Below are 23,594 nucleotides of genomic sequence, written 5' to 3'. Positions count from 1 at the left end.
CTTTGGAAGCAGGATGTAGAAAGCCACGTCCAGTTCTTTGACTCCCAGGACAGAAGCAGCAAGCAGCAGGCCAGCACAACAAAGCAACAGGAAGAGTGGCAGTCCCACCTACAGCATCCAGCTCTTCTTCCTGGCATAATTTTCTCAGTTCTGAAGGATTCTAACTATGTGGTGTCAGAGGTCCAGTACTTATACCCATATCTGTTTTTAAAATAGGAAAACTTCAAAGAGAAGTCTTTGTAGTGCACAAGACCATGCCTTCCTTGCCCTGGCTCCAGACAGACTCCAGGGGGTTGGAGACTGCTTTGTGTGAGGACAGGCACAGACCTATTCAGGTGCAAGTGTCAGCTTCTCCCACCACTCTAGCTCAGGAAGACCCATCAGCCTGGTGATGGGCCATCAAGATATGCAGGGCACACCTCAGCTCCCTTTGTGTGACTGTCTAGAGTGAATGCACAAACAGCCCAATGGTCATCCTGATCCAGACATGTATTTAGCAGACAGGCAGAGGCACAGAATGTTTAAGCAAAAAAATGCCCACTGTATAAAAGTGGCATTTTCAAACTCAAAATTCAAAAACCAACTTCACCAAGAGATGTACTTTTAAATTGTTAGTTCGGAGACCCCTAACTCCACATCTCTATTTGCTCCCAATGAGAAACTACACTCAAAAGGTAATTCCCATGTTACCCTATGGGAGAGATAGTCCTTGCAATAGTGAAAAACGAATTTAGCAGGACATGTAGAACACACCAGTATGCGGGCTACCTTTCAAACACAATGCACCTTGCCCATGTGGCTGCCTTGGGCCTACTTTAGGGGTGGCTTACCTGTAGTAAAAGGGAAGGCTTGGGCCTGGCAAGTGGGTACACTTGCCACATTAAACTGGCAATTTAAAACTGCACACAGACACTGCATTGGCAGGTCTGAGACATGTTTACATGGCTACTCGCATGAGTGGCAGAATCAGTGCTGCAGACCCACTAGTAGCATTTTATTTACAGGCCCGGGCAAACATAGTGCACTTTAGTAGGGACTTACTTGTAAATCAAATATGCCACTCATGGATAAACCAATCACCAATACATTTTAGACAGAGAGCATGTGCACTTTAGCACAGGTTAGCAGTGGTAAAGTGCCCAGAGTCCTAAAGCTAACAAAAACAGGTCAGAAAAAATAGGAGGAAAAATGCAAAAAATTGGGATTAATCCTGCGAAAACGGCCATGTCCAGCAGGTAAGAAGAACTGGATCTGCAACTTCACTTTGAATCCAGGACCCCAGAGTGACTTCAAGGGCTAGTCTGGCGGCCTGCTGATGTGAGCCCCAGGGGCATAAAAGGCTCCGAGTCATCTCCTTGACCCAGATGAGGTGAGTTCCTGACCTCCAAGGGGTACCTCTCAGGTCCTGGACCATTGATGTGGCTCATGGGCTCTTTATATCAAGCTTTTGTGTTCTTCATGACCACGAACAAGCCCGTTCACAGAGGAACTGCTCTGCTTGCACTGAACATCAGTGTGAGCAGCTGCTAGTCCATCTCTTCACACATCAAGCATCACACATTCATGAAGGGCCGCCTATGCAAAGCTCCAGCCCGCCCATCCGCAACACCCAGTCTGCTCTTCGTGTCACACCGACCACCCCCAGCAATGCTCTCCTTGCTCCCTGCAGCCCTCTCCAATGCAAACGGGACTCTTGGCACCAAAAACTTCATAAGATAAAACTTTAGCAAGACTAATCTGGGCCTGTATCTGACCCTCGCTCCATCTTGGTTGGCCTGAACTTTGACTTTGACTCGGTCCAGCACAACTAGATTTCCCTGGCTGATGCTTTATGCTTTGAAGTGCTATTTTTTACTTTATTGTTTAAAAAAATCATAATTTCGGTTCTATTTATTGGATTGTTCTTATTTTGCCCTTGTTTTAATGATTAAATGAAGCTCTATTTTTCTGACATTGTGTGGGTATTTCACTGTTTTACTGTTTAAAGTGTTGCACAAACACTTTACACATTGCCTCTAAGTTAAGCCTAACTGCTCTGTGTTAAGCTACCACGGTGTTTCTGGTTGTGGGTGCTGCTTGGCCAGGGTGCACACCCCAGTCAACCAACAGCCCTTTTTCTCACAATACATGTATATTGCTCAGTGAAGGCAGTCACCACTGGGTAATTATAGTTAGGTCAGCATCTCCATATGAAATGTCTTTTATGTTTTGCTACAAACGTTTGATGTTTTTTTGAAGAATCTTCATTAAACCTTCCAAACAAAAGTGCTACTTTTTGTCTAGTTTGTGCATGGAAATGTTTGAGGTGATATGAAGGGCCTAGAAAAAAGGAGGTCACAAAACACAAAATCCCCTTGCATTTTCCATTGATTTTTTGAAGAAACACTACCACAAAAACTGCTGAACAATATCATACCAAATTTGGCTGGAAGCTACATCATGGCCCAGAGAGCATTCTTTTGTGATTTGGTGTAGATCCGTTCAGTAGTTTAAGAGACAGTTGCTCCCAAAATATTTGTACATCTTGATGGTTTGGTTCAATGGACTCTTGTGAGTCTCTCAGATCCAATTTTAAAAAACAGAGCCATCTTATTGGCCCCAGGAGGCTTTTTTACCCTAGGGCCTTCTTGCTCCCCAAGTGACTTTAATTTGTGCCCTAAGTAGCCATAACTCGCACCCTCATCATGTATAGTGTTGTTATCCATGATGTAATTTCAGATGTTGCATTGATTTTATCAATGGGGTCAGAGAACATGTCATGAGTAATGTGTTATGTGGAGTAATGAGCAGTGCATGGTGAGGGTGTTAGTTATAGTTACTTTAGGGCATGAGCTATAGTTACTTGAGGTAACTATAAGTGGTGAATTTCAGTGTTTTTTTCCTTTTACAATGGTGTGTTTCAACTTACATTTTCACCTAACCATAATGTCCCTTAATCAATCAAAAAGGTTTTTTTAAATGTAAATTAATATTAGCCATTCTTTCTAATAACTGGCCTATCGCATTGCTGCCTGTGGTTACCAAAGTATTAGCGAAAGTGGCTAATACTCAACTATCTAATTATTTGGAACCTATATGGCTTCTTCAAAGTACTCAATCAGGGTTTCAACCACAACATAGGACAGAATCTGCCATCCTCAAAGTGATTGAAATCATTAAATTTGCACTGGATCAGAGGAAGAGTGTCACTCTTATCTTGCTTGATTTATCTGAGGCGTTTGACACAGTATCGCACCCAGTGCTGATGCACAGGTTGGCAGATAGAAGCACTGGGGGTTTGGCAAGTCTGAAAGTAGAAATCTTCACTGGGAGAACACAAGAGATCTGGCTGACGCCACCACTCTTCATAGCAGAAGAGGCTTGCTTCTGGAATGCCACAGGGCTCCTCCTTGACCCCTAGTATGTATAATACTAGGGGTCAAGTGTGACCCCACTAGCTACTCTAATTGGATCCTATGGAGTGAGAGCCATATCATATGCTGCCTATGCTCACCTGCTTCTCACCTTTGATCATTCAACTCCCCATAAAATGTATTTTTTTGTTTCCTTCCTGAAAGATGTCCTGCGTAGGTTGCAGAACAGCCATGTCCAATGCAATGCAATGTAATGCAGAAAAAAACTGAGAGATCTTTGGATTCATTCTGATTGGCCACAGAACATTCTTTCTCTACCCTCCCCAATGATGGCTTACTGTAGCCCACCACATCATAAACAACAAGGGATGTTGGTGGCACTGCCCCTTCCAGGGGCACCACCAGAAATAAACAATATTATTGAAAAAAGATCCCAAGGGCACTATAGGTCACTCGGTCAAAGAAACAGTAAATAATAAATGAGCAGCTCCTGGTGGTTATTCAGTATTCTTTTGCTGTTTTTTTTGTTGCAAACTCAGGGCCCCATACGGGGCACTCACACTACCAAAGCTGTTAGGGGTCCAGGAAGCATTTTCTTTCAAACATGGGTGCCCCAAGGCACACCGGGGGCACCTACATTACCAAAATCACAGGAGGCTATTGGGGAAACCCAAAAGGCCCCCGTGGCCCCTGCCAGCTCCCCAGCTACCACTGTGGTCGTAGCTTTTTTTTTTTTTTCAAAAGTGGGTGAGTCATTGTCCATGCAGGTCACCCACATGTCTTTATTTGTTGGGGCTGCAGGGAGATCCCCAAAACCCCTGTGGCCTGCCAGCTCCCCAGCCAGCAGCGATAGTGGTACGGGCAGGAGTAGGCTCACTCACTTTGCTCCCACTCGGGGAGAGAACAGTATTTTTCAATGCTTCCACCTGGGTGGGAGTAAAGTTGTATTTTCTAGCCTGGGAACGTGCAGGCAAGGTATTCCTCACTCCCCTTAAATTGAAAATGGCCCCAGGGCTGGATAAAGGTCTTGGGGAGAGGAGCTGTGTGCCCCCTCCCCTAATACTAAGACAGCCCCAGGGTATGGGGTTCCAGGAGCCTCGTCGGGGCTTGGGGAGGTTAGCCACATGACCCCCTCCTCATAATGAAGTAATGCACCCCCCCACCACCGAGTCCTTGCCCACTTTTTGGATCCTCCACAAATTTGCAGTAACATTTTTAACTAATTTTCTTTAGCCTCAGGGGGTCCCCCACCCTGCCCCCTTATACCTTTTTAAAACTTATTTCTAGGAAAGGAGACTCAGTTCCTGAGTCCTAAAATGGATGCCCCCACATCTTTGTTGATATGGTGTCATTCAGTCAGATGTTACCTTAAGATCTATCAGCTTCATGGATCCTCTGTGGTATGAAATATTTATACCATTTTAAGCCTTAATTTCTTAAAAACTACTGACTGGATTGACACCAAAAGCATGCTTTCTGGATCAAGATCTATCTTTCTGCTAAAGTTGGTATAATTCTGCTCAAAAGTCTTTGCACTATCACTGGTCAATTTTCCGATAAAAAAATGGATGGGGAAAATTAGTCTTGGAACCCCCACTTTTTCTCAGCCCGTGCTTGGCAAATCATCCTGAAACATTCCAGAATGGAGCTGAGGTAGATGAGGTGGGTATGTGGTGAACACAGAATATTTTCCTATTTTAGATGTACAATATAGTGTCAAGTTTCTCTGTCCAGCAGCATGAGAACATTCAAGAAATTGTAAGGAGAACCCTCACACACTTACCCTAGTGTCATGCTTCATGCTCAGGCCTCCTCATTTGTCAAGCATCATTATGACATATGGACTTCCTACCTAGGAGAAGAAATTGCATATGGCAGAGAAAATAAAAATCATCTGGATGTCTCAAGTGTATTTCTGCTAAGGTGAGTACCCAGGAGATGATGATTAAAAATGAAGAGGTTGATGCCTAGGAGAACAATTATGTCTGCGTTCTCTAGTTTACTTGTTTTTGCCTATTGGCCCCTGTGGGATCTGTGGCATTTGTCAAGGATCCCTGTTTAATGCAGCTCCATGCCCCATGAATTCCAGACATCTTTCACTCATGCACACATCTTGGGATTATAAGAATAATTCAGAAATACTTGCAATTAGCCTACCCTATGTAGGACCCTATTAATAATCTATGGAAGACCCTATGGAGATTCACAGGTTGGGGATCCCTTGAAGTCACACATTCATGAAAGGAAGAGCCTATTTTATTTTACCTATTCATCAGTGTGTCCATATTAAGGGGGGGGCATCTGTCCCCCTCCAGAGACGCCAGTGTTGACTTTGCCAATGCTTGCCATACTTGCAATCATTATTGATTCATGGCTTTTTAAACTTCATGATAAAACCCTTCCTGGATGAGTTCCTAGATCTTTTTACCTGAGATTTGGAGAAAGACACCTGAATGAAAACAATTTGGCAGTGAGGTATCAGTTGTCTGCTATGATACTAAAACTCATCATTATTAGCAATGTGGGCAGAGGAAAGGCTAGCTTGTGGAAGCATTGACTGGACATTTATCAAAGCTTCTTTGCTTCCCATTCAAGGGAAACATAGGACACTCAGTGTTAAAAAAGGCAATGTAATTAATGTCACACTGCCCCCTAAACCTAACAAATCCACATTCACCTTGGTGGCTGATTGTAGGAAAATGCCAATTTGTGCACGATCGCCCCCATTTTTGTGGACTGATGGTGCTGGTTTCTTGGCTCTGTGCACTGGAGCTCAGCTAACCAGGCCCCAGTGCATGTTCTCTCTCCCCTCAAAAATGTTGCATTTCCCCTTATAGGCATATTTAAGTCCCTAGTATGTGGTACCATCTATACTCAGGGCCTGTAATCAAAATGTCACTAGTGACTTCAGCACCAATCTTTCCACCCATTACAGTGTCAGTACAAAAAAAGACTGAAAGCCTGGTAGTCTTGAACTGCAACTTTTATCTGTCCAGATAAACCTTTTTGAAAGGCCTAAACTTTCCTTTTTAGTATGAACAAGTCACCCATACATAGTCTTTATACGTCCTAAGGAGGGTTGCATGGTATTTGAAAGTGAGACATAAAGAACATTATTGTCATACATGCCCTTACAGTGAAAAAGCCACCAAAGCTGTTTTCTCTGTAGCAAGGCTGGCTGTTCCATAGCAAAACACTGAGTTATATTATTACATTTAATAATGCTAATTGCAGTTAGGAAAGAGATAGAAATGTAATTCAAAGACTCTTTTCAATAGTTATTCAAAATCCAATATAATGGTACAACTTTTTTTTAATGATTGTTAAGGAAAAGGTACTTTTAGAATGTTTCCTTTTCCCTGCTTAAACTCTCCGGAGGCCCTTTTGCATGATCTCCAGCTGTCACATGGTGGCTGAAAGCCCCCTTGAAGAGGTGCAAACACTGCTTCCAGAGCAGAGCAAAGGCCTTGGGTGTGGCATGGTGTTTCTGTTTCTCTGGCAGGATGACCATCAGGGCTGTGCCCAGAAACCTGTTTAATTTCATCAAAGAGACCTACCATGTCACAAGGCAATGTTAGCTGACACATGGGCAGGGTTCTTCTGTGTTCCCCTAGTCAGGCAGGCACCAATCCCTGGAATCGTTGACCCCATTGGATAGGGAGGATCAAGGAGTCACTCCCATCCAGAGGCTGGTGACAGGCATAAATGTGGTATTCCCAATATCCTCCTCAGAACACTGATTAATCCATAGCAGATCAGGAGAGGACTGCAACTACTGTCTGAGGCCTGAGATGAACCCTGAAGGACTGGACTTGCTCTTACTCATGTTCTGAGGACAAAAAGGGGACTTCAGGGGTCAGTTGGCTGACCACATGTTAAGCTACAGGGCTACAAAAAGCTGCAATGATTCAGGTTTGTCTAGCTCTGAGCTTTTCCTCAGCAACAAATCTGCTTTAGCTGGACTTCATGGAGAGGGTATCCAGTCTTGTGGAGCCCTGTTCGGTTACAGCTTGCAGCCTTGCCCCGTTGGGGGAATCCAAGCTCCAAAAAAGTGGCTTAGTCTGAAAGTAGAAATCTTCACTGGGTGAAGGTACCAAAAGTATATGGCCTACCTGGGCCTTGAATTTTGAATTTGTCCCACCCTAAGATTTCCTACTAAAAGTCAATGGCTTCACCAGGACCTCATCTGCTGGTTATGCAGCCTGGTAGAGCCCCTCTCAACCAAAGCCTGTTGCCTTGCCCAGCTGAGGATTTTGAGTTCCATTACAGAGGTTGTGTTAGAAAGTAAGACTTTTGACTGGGTCACACCTGTTTTCCATAGTGGTCAGCTGTATGTCGCACCTTGGTCCTGGTCTAGAGCAATCAGATGACCGTGTTTGGCTCTTAATATTTTTGGGGCTATTTATATTTAAAACTTCTTGCTGTTTTTCTTGTTTGGAGTCATTTTGTTCATTAAATTATTTTGCAGATAATCCTGGGTAATTTGCCTGTACCAAATTATCTATACCCAAGCTACTGAGAGGTTTTGAAAACTACTGCATGTCCAAACATCTGGTGATTAACACTCAAAAAATTAAATTAATTATATTAAATTCAAGGTGAAATTAAAGAACATATTCAAATTCCAAGGCAGGGCCATGGAGCCGGTTGAATATCACCATTATCTGGGGTGTAGATTTGACGAGAAGTTGATCTGGGCCGAGCAGGTGGTAAAAAGTGAAGCAATCATGAGTCAAGCTCCAAACGTTGTTTTAAGGTTCTGTGATAAATGCAGATGAAGATCAATTGAATCTGGCCTCACACATACCAAATGAAAACCTTAGCTGCAGGATCTTATTGGGCAGAGCTCTGGGTGTGTAAAAAGGCCACCGGACTGAAGAATGCAGAGAACCAATTCTATGTCAGGACTGGAGGCGAGCATTATGCTTATCTTTCTCCACTTTAAAATAGCAGCCAAGAAAGATAACAATAAAAACAAAACTACTGATCCCATGAACCCTAGGGATCAGGAAGGGAAAACAGGCGTATCCAATAACATGAAGCGGAATGGCAGCAACCAATCAGAGGAATGAGTCCCACTGTAGTCCATCATTGGTGTCTGCAACTCCTCTTTCTTCGCTGATCAAAAGCGAGATATGTGTCATGGTTTTTATCTACTTTTTATTATAGTGTATTTACACATATTTTTTTCTATTTTACTACTGTTTTATTATTATTTACTAGTACTGTTGGCTAAGTGCTTGTTTATTTGCCTCCCTCAGCCGCAGGAATGGTTTTCCGCTCCTTCGCGGCTGCTTAAACTCTCCTGGGCGAATCGCAGCAGTTTCTCGGGCACACCAGGGGGCGTCCTGTACTGACGCGCTCAGGCTCTCGGGCGCTCAGCTTAGAGCTTTCATTCTGAAACAGAGCTGAGAGTCTTCTGCACAGAGTATTTTCTAGATTGGGGTCTGTAAAGCCAGCTTGGCTCATTTATCCTAATTTTTTCATGATGCCCTGTTCCACATTATTTAAATACTATACTGCATTTTTTTCCTACCCTCTATTTAAGGGTCTGTATTCTCGCTAACACTAACTTTCGTTTGGGACATTTCTCAGGCACCTTATCCCCAGGTATATTAACCTCGCACCAGGGGTGTTATTGTCCCAGGGATTAGAACCATTTCCATTTAAGCTTTTTAGACTGACATCCAGTCTTACCATAATTTAAAGGATACTCTCCCATTAAATTCTAAAGCCTCCTCACTTCATTTACAACTCCTTAAATACAGTTATATCATTTTTGTCTTGTGGAATTAAATGAGAAGGAGGAAGTTTTTGACACAGTAGATGCCTCTCTCTACCAGACAGTCTCTGAAGCCATTACTCTCTTCGAGGAACGACTGTCCCTACAAATTTCACAGGAGTGTGCTAGACTGGCTGCTTCTACCCCTCTCCCTCCAGCTCTTGTTCTCTAGAACACTACTGAGAGCCCTACCCCTGCAAAGCATTGTTGTGAAGGAGTCCATCAAGATATTTTTGACCGAGTTAAACAGGCTTTTATGTCAGCTGATTTTGGGCCGTTTATGGATACTTCCCCATCTCTGAACAGTGATCAGTTTACTGATAACTATGTTGATCTTGATGAAGAAACTGGCACTTCTAGACCTTGGCTTCCTTGCTCACAAACTCCTTCTGACACATCCCTGAATCTTACGATCTGTTGGACCCCAATGACAGTCTCCAACCTCGTTCTTCCGAATGGGCCCCGTCTGAGAAAGTTGAGTTATGTGGTGGGTCACATTCAGAAACCTTTAGAAAAATAATCACGTAACTGCCTTATGGCAGAGTGTCCCTGCCCATCTTTGTCAACAAGGTTGTCCTGACCCTGAACTAGAGCCTAGAATGTCTACCTTTTTACAAAAATTAATCAAGGATCCTTAAAAGGGTATTGATAGGTCCTGGCGGGCATGCCGGGACAAATCATTGGATGTCCTCGGTCCTCTAACAAAAATTGTAGATATGTCGGAGGATGCAAAGGCTTCAGGGTCTGTTATCTCCCCAGAGGTACTGTGTGGTTGGGCACACCATGGCGTCATCTTCCTGGGAAATGCCAACTGTGCTCTGTCAACTGAGCATCGCAGGTCACTTTTAGTTAAAGTGGATCCTCCAATTCTCCAATTCATTTGGTGTCAACAAACCTTTGAATTTGCCACCCTTCCGTTCGGCCTACCCTCAGCAACATAGTGTTTCACCAAGGTCCTCAGACCGGTGGTGGAATGCTCAGGGTGATGGGTATATGCCTTATTGTTTATCTAGACAACATTCTTCTCTTAGCCCAGTGCCCTCGAAAGCTAACACTTCATTTACAAATTACTATCGATCTCTTACAACAGATAGGTTTTATTGTAAACAAATCAATATCTCTACTGGTCCCTTCTCAAAAGGGTGTCTTTCCAGGCTTCGTAATAGATTTAGTCTCAGCCACTTTGAGTCTTCCATCAGGAAAAATGGCGAAGATTGTCCACGAGTTGAGACACTCCTTATCCAAGCAGCAGATTTCTCTGCACCAGATTGCCCGTTTGAAAGGTCTCCTCTCTTCCTCCATCCAGGCAATATTTCGTGGTCTGCTCCCTTACCGCAATGCCTAAAGGCTGCTCATTTACGCTGGGGTTTTTCTTACTCTCACATTATCTTCCTTTCAGAGGAAGCTCGGGAGGAGATTAGTTGGTAGCTGTCCCACATGGATGCCTAGAGCGGCAGAGCTATTTTTTGGCTTGGCTCCAGACCTGGTTATCGAATCCAATGCCAGCAGATCAGGCTGGGGTGCTCGCTGTGGACATTTTTCCACCGGTGGAGTTTGGTCACCAGACAAACAAAATTTTCACATAAATTGACTGGAACTTTTATCTGGCTCATTTGCAGTCAAGTGCTGGACCAAAGATTCTATTCAGACGTGTATCCTCCTCAAAATGGACATTATTTTTGCTGTCCGTTATATCAGTTATCTGGGGAAGGCTCGGTCCAAAACTTTGTCAGACCTCGCAACCAGTTTTTGGCAATATTGCCTGGACCGTCAAATTTCCGTGACAGCAGAGTACCTTCCTGGTCAGGACAACCAGGTGGCAGATTTTCAATCCAGACATTTCTGAAACTCCAGGCTCTGTAAGTTCCATCCGCATGTTTTTTCCAGTCTGAATGACCGTTGGGGTCGTTTTTGGTGGATCTTTTTGCTGCCAGGCTAGACCACCAATTTCCCAGGTTTCACAGCTGGAGGCCGGACCCCCTAGCGGCTGCCACAGATGCTTTTCTCCAGTACTGGACTCAGAGAGCGGTTACGCTTTTCCTCCTTTCATGATGATCACTCGCAATTCTGCTCAGGTTCGTCGCCAACACGCCAATATAGTCCTGATCACACCAATTCGGAGATCTCAAGATTGGTTTCCAGTTCTTCTGGAACTTTCTTTGTATTTTCCAATCCAATTGCCCCTGTTTCCTTTGATTCTCCTCAATCCGGATTGTATTCCTCACCAAATGGTTCTGAAAGGCTCTCTGTCTCTGAAGACCTGGCAAATTTCCGGGCCCGATGGTTGGTTCCAGACCTTTCAGGCCAACCTCAGGGAATGATCCAAGTCAGCATGGACTTGCTGGTCTTGTTGATGTTTGCGATGGGGTCTCAATCCTGTAGACGAAGATGTAGTGCATATTATCAATTTGTTAGCCAGCCTAGGTACGGAAGGCTTAGGTTAACGCTCAATCAATACTTTCAGATCAGCCATTTCTGGTGGTCATTCTCCCTTGAATGGGTCCCCATCCGGTGAACACATTCTGGTGTGCCTTCTTCTTCGAGGGATCAGACCGCCCTCCCTCCAGAACCATACTACTTATCCTTTTGGAATGTAAATTATGTTTTAAATTTGTTTTTGTCTTGGCATCATAACCAATACTTGTCCAGAAAAGAGCTTACAGCTAAATTGGGGCTGCTTCTCTGTTTGGTATCCTGTAGAAGGGTCTCAGATGTCTGTGCTTTGGATATGTCTGGTAGGACTTTTTTCCCTTTGGGGGTTACGTTCACAATAGGTAGGGAAACTAAATGCAATAAAAGAGTAATTTCCTAGTCTGCTTTTCCAGATTCCCCCAAACTTTGTGTAGTTCAATGCCTAAGGCATATGAAGAAATGTCTTCGGAAGTTCATCCTCTTGGGGAGCGTCAACTTCCCATTGCACTCAGGAAACTGCATAAGGCAGTTTCATCCCCTACCATCGCACGCTGGGTACGATGGGTGGTGCAAGAAGCTGGAATCGATCTATCTCTTTTTGGGGCACATTCCACTCACAGAGCCAGGCACATTCCACTCACAGAGCCATGGCCTCCAAGACGTTCACTTTAGGTGCTCATTTCGAGGATATGAATGCTGCAGACTGGTCTTCGGATCACATTTTTCAAAGGTTTTATTTTAAACCAGTTCTTTACATGGCACAGCTCATAGTGGACAAGCTTTAAACTAGCATAATTATTGCCTCCGGTCCTGACATAGAATAAAATATCTCCTAGCTATCGTAACCAAAAGTTTCAATTCTATTAAGGACATGGAGGCGAGGATTGTCCCACCCAATTGTCTTTATGACCCCTTCCCTGTTGCTAGTGACACTGTTCTATTATTTTCAATTGTTATCAAAAGCAGCGCACCTTATATCTAATTGATTGCTTTAACTTGACTTGATTGTTCCTTTGCAGCCTTGAGGCTTTGTAACTATTTACTTTTTCTAATATCCATTTTACTACTTATTCCTAGTACCTGAAACAGTTAAACAAGATGTTTGAGCACACGTCACTGCCTGTCTTGTGCTACAAAAGAGGAGTTGCAGACACTAACGATGTACTACATTGGTACTCATTTCTGCTGATTGATGCCGCCATTTTGCTTCATGTTATTGGATATGCCTGTTTTTGCTTCCTGATCCCTAGGTTCATGGGATCAGTAGTTTTGGTTATTATTGTTCACTTTGTTGGCTGCTGTTTATTAAAGTGGAGAAAGATAAGCATAATCCTCGCCTCTGTGTTCTTTATAGAATTGAAACTTTCCGTTACAATGGCTAGGACATTTTTCATTCCTATGACGTTTTCTACATTTAGGTCTGGGACTCCTATGGCCTCATTAGGACTGACTTTGGGCATGTACAGTGTTGAAGCCAATCTAGCACTTGAACCCACCCTTTATTGAATCTGAATATAGACTGAACCCAAGCAAGCTCTAGTTAAAAGCCCTGGGTGAAATTTGGCAAGGCAGTAGCTCGTGCAAACTACAGTGGCCTAATTATATTGCAGGTATTCTAGCTGCTAAAGGCAGTGCAGAAACCTGAACTAATCCAAAGTCAGAAACACCTCAAGTGTGCACATAATCAAGGGAAAATATTCGGCCTGTAAGAATACACAAGAAAAAGGCAAGTCAATGACACGCTTCCAGGAAGTTAAACCCTCTGCCTCCTATGAACTGCACTTGGACCAGCTATTTCCCGAGATAAAAAGATCATTGTATGTAAGGTTCAGAATAGGCCCACTGCCAACAATGATTTATACCATCAACTGATCCACCCCATCTTCAGCCTCAACTGCGTTTAACTGCAAACAAGGCTGTGATTAAACTGTTTTACATTTCATGCTACTGTGCACTAACTCCTTGCAGGCAAGGAGGCTCTACCTTCGCCCCCTTTTTAACAACTATAGCATAAGACAAGGTTGGCAATGTCCCTATGTCTTCGAACTGATTCTCAAGGAATTTTTTTTAGCCCGGTGACATCATTTATCTCTGATGCCTGGAAAGAAACATGACTTTGCTTTCCAGAAGTTCATTGTTTTATTTCAATTTAGGGGTCAGAGGAATTGTACCAAAGATAGACACGATGCCTTAAACCTTAACTCACAGTATGCAGTTTGAGCCTGGGGTGACCCTACCCAACAATCGTGGTTTGTCTCTACACGTTGACTAGGTGTGTAAGGTGATCTCCCACGACTGACTATCCTTCAAATGTCTAGACAAAAGTGATTAAGAGGCCAGAGCCCTGCAGGCTCCACCCTTAGAGCCTCAGGTGCAGAGAAAACTGAGTGGATTATTTGTACTTGAAAATAACACGCGTGCTTTTTGAGAAAATCATTCTTACACTTTCTCAAATTGCTGTTTATCTCATGTGGCTGCAGTGAAATGCAGCTGGCATCTCTTACCAAGGGATACAATGTAAATTATAATGTGCATGTTCCCGTTGGCATACTAATGACAGTATGTTCACATCCAAGCTAGGGTTTTTCGCCAGCCTTCCCTTTAATTCAGAGGTTTTCAAAACTGGGGGTGATCTCCCTGGGTTCCCTAAATTGATCTCGGGTGTGTGCAAGGCACTGGATAAGATGAGCACCATGTTCAAAACAGTGCTGTGTTTTTAGTGAAAAAACAGAGTGGCAGTGACATCTTTTGTCACTCATGTCCTGGCTGGGAGTGGCTGTCAAAGGGGGAGGAGCTCTGAATAAGCATCAGAGGCCCTCCCTCTCATATCTGATACAGGAAAAAGATAGTTTGACACTTTAGGGAGACCAGGCTACCCATAGCATGTTGGTAATAACGTGGTCGATTGGATTTTCAAAAGGAACAACTAAACAAAACTGCAATGTTTGAATTGCTAAATATAGTAGTAGTAGTAACAAGTTTTCATTAGTTAATTAAAACCATAAACTTTTCCTTCCACATAAAAATTTAACAAAGCAATTTTAGTGCAATAAAGCAATTGCAGATCTTAAGTTTAGAATGAAATGGTATATGAGATTTCCTTCCACATACATTTTTAAAAAAAAGATCTTACTTAGTGCCATAAGGCATTAATAAAAATAGGGCAACAGAGCAATCTTAGTGTAGATAAGGCAAATACAGCGCAAAAAAAAGAGTCCTGTGTTTGAAATGAAATGATATATAAAATTTCCTTCCACATAGAACTTTAAAAGAGAACAGTAATAGACCAATGAGGCATTAGTAAACATAGGACAGAGTGAGAAGAGGCCTTCTATCAATTTTATTTGTCCCTACTTAAGTCTGATTGTTAGCACCAGACTTTATTGCAACACTTGCTAAGCAACCCAGATGAACTACCTAGAAGCCTTCCCTTCTTTAAGAAGATCAGAGTGGGTTATAGGGATTTTGTTATCATTTCCGACCTTCCTATGACTTAGTTATTTCGAGAGGATGTGATATTGAGCGACAAAATTTCCAAAAATTGAACCAGCCTAATGTTCAATATTGTATTTCGAGCGTTAAAAGCTGCAATTAATGCTTGTCTGCAGGATCTAATTCTTAAATCGTTTAATTCTTTTTTCAGTAAGAGTCTCCTTTAATCCGCCAAAGCTGGACAAATGCAGACCACATGCACCAAGTTTTCATCTGCTAGATGACAAAGACGGCACTCCTGGGAGCCTACTTGCAGCTCCTTCTTCCATTTTGGCATGAGGTCTAACGTTGGAACTTCACCCAGCCTAAGTCTGAGAAAGGATTGCTTGATTTTCCGTGAGTAGGAGCCAGCCATCAGACGTGATTCTTTAAACGTTTTGTAGGAGTTAAGGATCAACCAACTATGCTCCCTTTTGGTCAATGAGACCCTATCTTCTAGCCAGCTCTGTAATTTACTTGCTTTACCCACGGCTTTATTGAAAATGGGGATGGGTAGAGACCGGTCCCATAACTCATCTAAGTTTAAAAGACTCTTACTTTTTTCTAGATACCTTGTGTAGTTGCAGTTCCCTCTTTCTAGGATAATTTCCTGCCAGACTAGATTGGCTAAAGACCCTTTTGAAGCGCTGCTCAATTTGTAGCAGCATTTAATATATGCCGCGGGTTGGGCTAACGACTGTTTGACCAGCATGAATTCCAGTCTGACCTGGGCTGGCGAAGCACGCCCGGGGAGCCGAAAAACGCGATTATAGGTCTTTATCAGAAGCTTATCCAGTAGACCTACTTCCATCCCCCTCATAATTTCGGTCTCATAGGTGATAGTTAGAAGTAGTTTCGTTCTCATTACAGCTGTTAATGGGTTCAGAGCATGACCACAGATTGAGTTTGCTAGCTTACAAAAAGCGTAAGTAAGGGCCTGCGTCTTGTTTTTTATTGCTTCTTTTTGTGGCGTGAAATTACCTCTAGCGTCCACCACAAATCCTAGGTATCTATATGATGTTACTTCCTCTAGTATTTTCCCATTCATATGCCATTTACATTGGCTTGTTGTCCTGCGGTTTAAGGTAATAATTTTAGTTTTTTTATGATTGATTTCTAAATCATTAGATCCAGATTATTCTTCTAATGCCTTTAACAAATTCTGCATGCCTATTCTGGTGTTACTGATTAATAGTAGGTCATCTGCATATAGCAGATTGGATACTTGTTGACCACCCAGTGAGGGGGAGTGGGATGAATGACCATTTAACCTGGTGGGGAGATCTGCTATGTACCGGTTGAAGAGTGATGGGGCCAATACACAGCCTTGCTTCACACCCACTGTTGTTTTGACTGCCCTGGATAGGTGAGAGCCTTCCTCCAATTTAACCTTCACCCAAGTATCAGAATATATCATTTTGATGGCATTTAAAATGGGATGTGGCAGCCCCCACAGTAGTAATTTGGCCCACAGTTTGCTGCGGGAGACACAGTCAAAAGCAGCTTTAAAGTCAACAAAACATAAATAGGTTGGAGTCCCCTTTGCTTTTGCTCTGTTCATGATCAGACCTAGCCCCATAAGATTTGTTAATGTTCCTTGGTGAAGCTGGTTTGATTAAAGGGCAGAATATTGTTATCTGTAATCCCGGCTTCTAGATGTTTTAGCACACAGCAGGAAAAGTACTTGAGGTCAACGTCTAAAAGAGCGATTAGTCTGTAGTTGCTTGGGGAGAGTGTGCTCCCACCCTTATAAATGGGGTGGATTATTGAGCCTTTCCAGGATGCCGGGACGCTGCCTGTTGTGAGCACATCATTAAACATTGCAGTCAGGACGTTTGGCCCATCTTTCCATTTCTTGTTTGAATAATGCTTGCGGTAAGCCATTATGGCCGGGGGCGCAGTCCGTTCGTGACTTTCCAAAGATTTTTAATAGTTCTGGTGCCATAAGTTTCGAAGCTTCAGGGACGTTGGGTTCCCAGCCAATCATATGCCCCTGAATTTGAGGGCCTTCTTCGCTGGTCAGTTTTTTTTAGATGAGACTTTAAATGGGATACCCATACTTCCTCTGTAATGTTTGCATTATTGCCTGCTTTTGCACCATTGTCTATTGTATTGATGATTTTCCAAAATCTTTTGGAGTCAGATGTTTTGGTTGCAAAATGTAGTTTGGCCCACAAGACCTCTTGTTGGCCTTTTTTAACGGTTCATAGATCCCTTTTATACAATTTCCTTTGCTCTCTCAGAGCGGTCAATATTGATCCATTATCTGGCCATTTACACAGTGATCTTAACAGTTTACCTACAGCTGCTTTCCTTTTGCGCACTGGCAGCGGTAAACGTGAACTTAGGAGGTGATTCAATTGTGCTCCCTTTCTCGTGTTACTTAAAGAATCTTTTTTTATGAGGTCGAGGGCAAAATTCTCCCAAACTGTTTTCAACTTTGCCCCACTTGTCATTGATTCTAGCTTTCGTAGGGCCTCTTCTGCCTGACTTTCAATTGTGTCAGAGGACCATTTGAGTCGCTTTAGATTTTCGGTGTCCAATGCCCCATTTAGGGCTACCACTTTCTCCAGTTTTTGTGGTGATGCACAGATTCCAAATACCTGTGGCTTATGATCACTTTCCGTGCGGTCTATGATGGTAAAAGAGTTTACTAACTTATATAAAGCTGGGGACACCAAAGTTTAGTCTAGATAGGAGACCGATTTCCCGGAGAATCTTGTCCAAGCCGGTGGAATATCGGGACACTTCCTTCCGTTTAGCATGAAGAGGCCTACTGATTCACAAGTGCGTATAAAACTCTCCCCTATTTTGTCTTTCCTGAGTTTTTTTGGGAGGGTTTGGCTGGGCATTCTTGTCACTGTTTGAATGTGGTCTTCACTTGGGTTGTGGAATAAACCGAGATTGAAATCACCCGTCATTAGCCAGAATGCCGATTTTACTGTGCTTTTTATCCTTAATAGGTGGACTTTTCTCACTGGGCTTTTCTTCAGTGGGTCTGCTGGCCTGATGTACTCCTTTCAAAACCGACCATGTGCCTTTGGGATTTCCCAGGTATTGTGAGGCTAGTAACGGAGTTGGATAGCGCTCTCCTTTGTAGATGGTCACCTCAATGCCCCAGGCTTTCAATAGGTCTTTTCTTTTCATGATCCGCTTTGGGATATCTGGTGCCGAGAAGATGGTGAGTGTTGGATCCGTGTGTTGCTTACCTCTTGCTTGAATACATTTTATTGCTGCGAGGTCCTCCGAGGCTACAAACTGAAGATCCGGTAAGGCTTTTATGATTCTTAAGATAGAAGAGCGATTAAGAATGTCTGTGGGGGACCTAGAGGTGAATTCCGGAATCCAGAGTAACTGGAGGATGGACTCCTGGGTGTTTGTGTCTGTTATAAGTGACTGATTTTGCTCTATGTGCCGGTTGTGCTCCTTATACCCATCTTCCCACTGACCAGTGGCAGCCTTGTGTCCCTTGCAGCCCACATTGACCAGTGTTAGTTGAGGGGGCAGCGCAGGCGTGATGGGTTTTGGTTTTGTACTCTGCTGGCCCCTTGTGGGGCTTGGTCTTAAGTTCGTTGTTATGCCAATTGCTGCGGGTGGCCTCAGAGGGGACTTTGTTGACTGGGTATTGTCTGCTGAGGTGGGGAGTGTTATCACATCTGCTATTGTGTTAGAGCTTGTACCTATGTGGGTAGTAATGTCTCTATTATACCCTCCATTTGACGTCGCTTGGTCTTTAGGTGGTTCCTTTAGGCTAGTATCAGTGCTTTTTATGCCAATTGATTGATAAAGTTGTGCGGACTCCCTTCCCTTCCTTGCCCGCTTACTTTCTCTTTTTGAAAGGGTCCGGGTTGTGGGAAACTCAGGGTTCCCGGGCTTATTGATGGACTGTAGTGGAGGATGATTCTCCATGGGTTCCATACTAGCACTTGCTAGTTGACGGCTGTCAGCCGACATTCTCTCCTCACTTATAGTCGGTGAAACGGGTGCTAGGGAGGAAAGGGGCTGCTGCTTCTCTTGTTCCTTCTCCCTCCATGTAGATTTTAGCATGGTGGCGAGTGGTTTAGTGCCTGTAGGTTCCTCCTTTCGGGTGGAGCAGATTTATTGAAGTATTCCCTCTAGGATTTGTGGCAGCTGAGATATCTTTTCTACTACCTCCTTACAGGAACAGATTGTAAAGTCATTAGAGTGATTGACTTGCGCCCTTGTTATAAGTGCATTTAATTTTTCTAACTTACTGTCAATCCCAGAGACAAATACTGCCAGGGTGTTTAGCAAGTCAACTTGAATGTCCATTTTATTTGAGTGAAAATGCAGTGCCATGACTGATGCTTGCATTGAATTTAGGATTGCAGCCCACATTTCTTCTGACCTGACCGCCACTGGGCCTAGTATCTTTAAGTTGGGCTCTTGGTTACCAATTGATAATACTTTATTTATTGTTGTTTTATGGGGAGATTTCTGTGCGGCTGTCACTGTTTCTGCCTTTGCTGATCCGCTTGTAAAGACCTGTTCTATACCGCAGAGGTCCTGTTCTTCTTTCTCACAGTCGTACGTTGGAAAAGAGTGGAGTTTCGGACTTTGACAGAATTGGCCACCTTCCTGAGATTCTTGTTCTAAATGTTCTGCGATTGCTACCAGTTCTGAGTCCAGGATGGGTAGCTTAGCTGGACTAGATGTCCATTGGTACTTAGTGGCGTCTAGGGATTTATTGCATAGAATTAAGTCTTGCCTAGGATTGTAGAGGGATCCTGGTGTAGGAGTAGCTGGTACCGCGTCTTCCTGGCCTGTACTTGATGCATCTACTTTTGTAGCGTGATTTTTCCTGATCACAACTGTTGGCGATAGGGGGAGGGGAGGAGGTGGATTCATTCTGAGTTTCTTTTCATTGCTTCCTTGCTGTTGCCGGTCTTGGCAGGATGGGGTTGTTTCCCCAAGACTTGTTTGGGCTGGAGCCAGGGAATTCATCCTTTTTCTGATAGCGCAGGTTCCAGCAGTACTGAATTAGTCTGTTATCTTACGATGCTTGGGAGAGACTGCGGACTCTGGAACCCCCTCCGGCGTGGTCATCGATTTCCAAAAGCCGGGCTCTCCCCAGTTCATTTCTTCCATGCTGGAGTTTTGGTCGCCTCCCCCGCGTGTGCCGTTTGTTAGATTATGCCTCCTGCATGGGAGGGGGAGTTCCTGTTCGCTGCTTGCTCTCCTTTTTGGGGTTGCTTCATCCAGAGCCAGGCCTCCTTTCCTTTTTCTCTTACCTTTTTTTGCAGGGCGGTTGATAATACTGCCTTGTGCTTTGCCTGATCTCATGGTCGGTAAATTTTGCTACCTTAGAGCGGGGTGATTTTGAGTGGGCTGAGTGGGAGGGAATAGGCCTTGTTGTGCCTTGTTGTGCCTTTTATTATTTTGAGGCAGTTGAGGGTGCCGTCCTCCAAGAAGAAACTTTAACGTATGTTGTTTTCTGAGGGTGCAATGAAGGTAACCCTATGGGGGAACTTGAAGCTTTTTGGAGTTTGGGTCCTGGGGGGCTCAGAGAGTCCGGAAGTGCCAGCCCTTGCCGGTCCTTGTTGATCCCTCCTGCTCCTGCCCGGGCTACCCAGGCCTGTGGGAGCCCTGAGCAGGGTGCAAGGGCAGGGGGAGGGGCCGGGGTAAGGGGGGTGTTGTGGCCACAGACTCCCTAGTGAGACTACCAGGGTGGGTGGGAGCGAGGGGTGCTGGACGTCCTGGCAGTGGAACCAGGCAGCACCAGAGCCTGGACCAGCTTTCCCCTGCCTTGTTGTCCTTCTTGCCCCCCCTTAGCCCCTTGCCCACTGCTGCTCACCTGCTCACTTGCCTCTTGCTGGTGCTGGGGGTCGCGTCACGGGCAGCACCTGGTGTAGAGGGCCGGTAGCTGGAGCCCTGAAGCCTGGCCTGGACACCCTGGTGTACCGTCCTTGAAGGGTGTTCCTCTTTTCTTTTGCCACCATAAATGTAACCCCCTATGCCACCTATACCACCTATGCCCCCCTGCAAGCCGCACCTGCGATCGGCCACTTCTGCGGGGGTCCGCAAAGGGGAGAGGGCGCTGCCACGGGGCTCCTCTGTGCACGCCTCTGTGCACACCGGCGGCCGCTCGGCTGCCACACTGACTGCTGCGGGCTGCGGGCAGCGGGCTGCGGCTGCGGTTGCTACAGGCAGGATCCTGGGCCTGCCGCCCGTACCAGCGGAGCACACTGGTAGCCAGCGGTGAGTGGCAAGTGGCGTGCGGCGAGTTTCAGCGGGACTGCTGCTGCTAGTGCTCCGCTCTGAACCGGAACCGGAAGAGCTGCAGAGTGTTGCTTCCGCAGAGAGCCCATGGTGATAACCCTTCTAAATATCATAAATATGTTTAGAGCTACTAATGAGATAGAATAATTGTGAAAAAATATGTTTGTCTTTTTGGGGCACCACGATTATTTTTCTTTACATGAAGCTAGACTTTTTACATCACCTCACGTACCTCAAGTTGTCCCATGTTAGGTGTCACGCATTCTTGCGCATTTATACCGAAAACGAGAATGCTAAGCAAAAGCAACTTCATCAACTCATGCATCTTCTGGTTGAAAGTTGCAGTTCTACTGTTAGCTTTTAGACATACAGTCAGTTGCATTGAAGCTGCATTGCCATTTAATTCCACAATCCTTTTAGAATTGGTTGATTACAAACTGGACACTGACACAGACAAACATGCATACTACACACCTGACTACGGTATATGTAAAAACAATGGATTCATGCCATTTTACCTCCATCAGGGACTGTATTTCCCCATCCAGATGTGAGGCACCAGGTACCAGCCGCTGCACATCCGGTTGGCAGTGCAATTGGAGAGACGAAGTGGTTGTACTGCGCCGGCTTAGACAGCTTGACCAGCATGATGTCGTTATTTTGATTCGTGGAATCGTAATTCGGATGCTTGATGACTTCAGCCACTTGTATGGCCTGCTCCGTGCTTTCGGTGAAAGTCGTGTCGTATTCACCGAGGTAGGCTACCAAGGTGTTGGCCCTGGCAGGGAAAAACATGGATGAAAATGAGTGAACTAAAAGAGAGATAGAGACAGGATGAAAGACCGAGGATGGATTGATGGACCGACAGCTCATGTAGATTTATTGGGAATGTGCAGTCATGTTAATTGTGCAGGAACTGCAGATTACACGTTTAACACAACTTTTGCAATGTAAACTGAACTTACATATAAATGTGGTGATACCTATGGCAGAACAAGAAAGCCACGTCCATTCACGTCAGCAAAATCTGGTGCTAGCTTTGCAGCTTTAAATGCAAAACATTTCACGGAAACTGTTTCTGCGTGTTCTTCAACATTTGAAGCTACATTTGTGGTAATGTTGGCAATACCTAGTGCAGTAATGCTATAACAAACCCGTGGTATTGCTGCACATGTCTTGGTCAATTTCAAATGATAGCTAGAAAGACAGAAGGATTGACAGGGAGAGCACTGTGTAAACATTTTACATAAACAGCAAATAGGCAAGAGTGTCTCCCTGCTGTACACGTTATCACTCTTGGGCTCGTTCTTACAACAGTAGATAGACCGCCATATGTCTGCACTTTTAAATAGATATTACAAGAGTAATAAATGTCTTAATCCAGCAAGGCATAGTCCCAGTGAGCTAAAGAAAGTTCTAATAATCACTATGCTGAACAAATCAACTGCTGACCCTTTGGAATGGTGAACTACAAACCACCATTGACCTGAATTTGACCTTTCAAAGCAAAATATCAGACAGCAAGGTCACCTGCCAGGTACAAGGATTACAATCAGCCTTCCGACCTGTAAGGGCACAGAAACCCCAACTGCTGACCTCAGCGAATAGCTGCTCTTCTCCGTCAATGTTTGCAAAATTAAGATTTTGATTTTATTTCACCTTTCTGTGGTCAATGTGGCAGGAGATTACAAGATACTCTGTGATCATCTGGGCTTCTGGAAAAGTGGTCTCGACAATTGGGCGATCATGTTATTTTTTCCATTCAGTCTACATTTAACAAATTTAATGGAATCATCATCATCGGCCTTGAAACACATCGGACACAGAGTTCACCAAGCCTGTCCGAGGGACATACTAGTATTTAACACTTACATGAGACATCTTACTCAGATCAAATCCCATTAACGATTGAATGTCCTCTGCATTCATTTGGAAATGCAAGTTTACTTACTCTAGGGCGATTCCAGAGATCAAGCAATGCATAGCAACAAGCCAGAAAATGTAAGTACCCCTCACTCGTGCCATACCTCTTCTCACACGGAGCATCAGGCAAGCAAGCTCTATTCTTCTTAGAGAAGTACCCTTCACACTTTTATCATCCATCCATCCATCCACTGATACATTCACCCATCAATATGTCCACATATCTCCAGAGATTATATGGCCTACATTTGCAGCCGCCCTACCACGTCATTATTGTTACGAGGTTTGCCGGAGTTGAGAGGCGCTCTTCACCTAGTATCGCACCTGTACAGGGCATGGATTGCTGATAAGCCCCATAGCCCATTTCCGGCAACGGTTGCTTGGGAGGAGGAACAAGGGGTGCCCCTCGACGA

The 23,594-nt window shown here is 44.3% G+C and overlaps 1 protein-coding gene across 1 annotated transcript in view; it reads right to left on the bottom strand.

Annotated features, from left to right (window-relative positions):
* Positions 1–23,594, bottom strand: part of LOC138297114 (trypsin-like) — a 77,656-nt gene that overhangs the window by 29,575 nt on the left and 24,487 nt on the right. Inside the window, exon 4 of the mRNA XM_069236614.1 lies at positions 21,777–22,036. Coding sequence (XP_069092715.1) covers positions 21,777–22,036 — 260 coding nt within the window. The remainder of the gene's footprint in view (positions 1–21,776; positions 22,037–23,594) is intronic.

The sequence above is a fragment of the Pleurodeles waltl genome, chromosome 5 (genome assembly GCF_031143425.1).
Source record: "Pleurodeles waltl isolate 20211129_DDA chromosome 5, aPleWal1.hap1.20221129, whole genome shotgun sequence".
NCBI lineage: Eukaryota > Metazoa > Chordata > Amphibia > Caudata > Salamandridae > Pleurodeles > Pleurodeles waltl.
Note: the sequence above shows the minus strand (reverse complement) of the source record. Positions and strands in the feature narration are given on the sequence as shown.